We start from the raw sequence: 2,515 nt of genomic DNA, 5'->3' as shown, positions 1-2,515 counted from the left end.
TTCTTAATTATATGGAACGTTTTATCTTACCAACTGAATGCAAGTCGAAATGCATAAAATTTCATCTATTATCAATAATCTTTTCGTACTCTATGAAATATCGACAATCTTGTTGAATTGTTCGTTTAGCTCTATCAACAGCCTCATAAATAAAGCTCATTGTTGATTTTTCATTGTTATCCACAAGTTTTAATACTTTTACTAAGGACTCGTAAACTTTTATGAGGTCATTGGCTTTTTTCCAAAAAAATTTCCCAAAACAATTTTTTTGCCTTCATAAGCAAGCCCTGACTTTTGCTGTCCCCATTTTGATTCTTTAAATTCCTATATATTCATAAGAAAAATTTAAAAATAATATAATTTAAATTATTTGGAACTAATAAAATCATTAAAAGTTGCTATATTTAAGTAATTATATTAACTAATTATAAATACTGACCTTTGAATTAAACATTTCTCTCAGACCTTGCTTTTGTCTTGTTATCTCTTTAAGTTGAATGAAATGAGTTGCAAATCGAGTAAGAACAGGTCGAAGTATTTGTTTCCCTTGTGTATACTTCTTCATCAAATCAACAATCCAAATGTAATTGTATATAAAGCAAGTCATTTTCTTTGCCTCATCTAACACTTTTGTTGCACTGGGCTTTTTCCTAATATCTTCAAGGCATAAATCTAAACAGTGAGCTGCACATGAGGTCCAATATAGATGTTTTCTTTTTAACATTAATTTTTTTCAGCAGCTTTCATTGCTGCTTCATTATCAGTCACTATTTGGACAATGTAATTTTCTCCAATTTCTTCTACAACTGAATCTAACAAATAGTAGTAGAATTCAGCATCTCTACTACGGACACTTGAGGCATCTACCGATTTCCAAAAAATGGTTCCTTTACTGCAATAAACAAGGAAATTAATGATGTGCATTTGATTCAAACTGTTGGTCCAACCATCATACATTAGAGTTGCACCCAATTCTTTCCAATGAGTATTTAGTCCATTTACCCAATCACGAACTCGTTGATACTCTGACTACAAATACACATCTAAAACCTCATAAGGTGTTGGGAGCTTTACACCTTGTCCAACTTCTATTGACACTTGAATTAAGTTATACAACCATGGAGAGCTTGCTAATTGAAAATGAAGTCTTTCATATATTAAAAATTTAGATACCGCTTCACCTATCTTCCTTCGGAAACTCTTTAAAAAAGAGTCATTGACCTTTGGTTGCTTTGAACTTTTGCTTCTAACCAATTCAGGTATAGCTCTCCTTAAGGTAAACTCAGACTCACTTGGGATGGATTTACTTGTTCTTTCTCTATGATATTCTCTAGCTGATCCATAAGAAGATCGCCCTTCTTCATAAATGTTATCCCAACCACCAATACTTCGTCTGAATTCTTCCCTTCTATGCCACTCGTGTTGTGATTGGATACTTTCTCGAGTTGCTTGCCTTATAGCAGAAACCTCATCAATGAATCCCTCATGTTCATCCTCCTCTTCTATTAATTGATATAAGAATTCATCTTTTCTCCTCTTTTTGTCTATTTTCTTTGTGTTGCTTTCTTTCAATACATTCATCATACTTTCTCTAATGACACCTGTTAATAAAATAAAAATAATTTACACTTTATATTATTATCAATTATATATAATCTTTATTTACCAGTAACATTAGGGCATGGTGCAACATTGCCGGTTTTTTGAGCATTGTGCTCTTTAAATCGTGTTATTCCTCCTTTCACAACTTTACCATAAAGTTTACATATGATATTTCCTTTCGCATTTGGCACTGGAGTTCCAAAGTGCCAACCTATATCATTACTTGGTGCACCCTCCAATCCTTTAGTCGGGAACTCTTCACGTGGTGGCATGCTTTATTTTTATTTATATATAAGAAACATAAAATTATATTTAGAAATATAAGCAACTCATTACTTATATTATCAGCAATATAATACAAAAAAAAGCAAACATCATTAACATGGAAAATTTAAATTTATTGCATAATCCATACATAATTTATTTATTTTTTAAAACAACAATACACCATAACCCATTATTACTTGGTTCCAAAGTTTTTGGTATAAATAGTTTGTTTTGTTTCATCTTAATAAAATTTAAATTCAAATTGGATCAAATTTAAAAATTCAAGTTTTTCATATTATGCAAACTAAAATCAATAGAGATTTATCTAATGTTGAATTGAAGTCACCTATCGGATTTGAAAAAGAAAACACAATGAATTAATTTGTCTTGATTTTTACTTTTATAATACAAGTCATAAGTGATGGAGGCTATAATTTTTCATTAATTTTGTGTGTAACCTTAAGCAAACCCCAAGCAACAGAGGTTATAATTTTCATTAATTTTGTGTGTAACCCTAAACAAACCTTGAGTAATGAAAGTTATGAAATTTTAAAATAATAATAAATAGTAAATAATTATTATTATAAATTATAATTACAATAGTAATTAAAATAATATATAAAGTGAAATTATAAATCGATAAGAT

The 2,515-nt window shown here is 29.6% G+C and overlaps 1 protein-coding gene across 1 annotated transcript; it reads right to left on the bottom strand.

Annotated features, from left to right (window-relative positions):
- Positions 1–723: 723 nt before the first annotated feature.
- Positions 724–1,874, bottom strand: LOC105779012 (uncharacterized). The gene is made up of 3 exons (XM_012602764.1): positions 1,667–1,874; positions 1,174–1,601; positions 724–1,029 (listed from the first exon to the last, which is right to left on the bottom strand). Exons 1-3 carry the CDS (start codon positions 1,872–1,874, stop codon positions 724–726), a joined length of 942 nt encoding a protein of 313 aa, XP_012458218.1.
- Between the last annotated feature and the right edge of the window lie 641 nt (positions 1,875–2,515).

This window comes from Gossypium raimondii, chromosome 4 (genome assembly GCF_025698545.1).
Source record: "Gossypium raimondii isolate GPD5lz chromosome 4, ASM2569854v1, whole genome shotgun sequence".
Lineage (NCBI taxonomy): Eukaryota > Viridiplantae > Streptophyta > Magnoliopsida > Malvales > Malvaceae > Gossypium > Gossypium raimondii.
This window is presented reverse-complemented; position numbering and strand designations above follow the sequence as displayed.

Excerpts from the sequence above, each read along its gene's own strand:
- LOC105779012 (XM_012602764.1), bottom strand. The coding sequence starts at position 1,874 with ATGCCACCACGTGAAGAGTTCCCGACTAAAGGATTGGAGGGTGCACCA. Across the intron at positions 1,602-1,666 it reads ACCATGCCCTAATGTTACTG|GTGTCATTAGAGAAAGTATG; the intron begins GTAAATAAAGAT and ends TTTTATTAACAG. Across the intron at positions 1,030-1,173 it reads GAAGGAAGATAGGTGAAGCG|TCAGAGTATCAACGAGTTCG; the intron begins GTATCTAAATTT and ends GTGTATTTGTAG.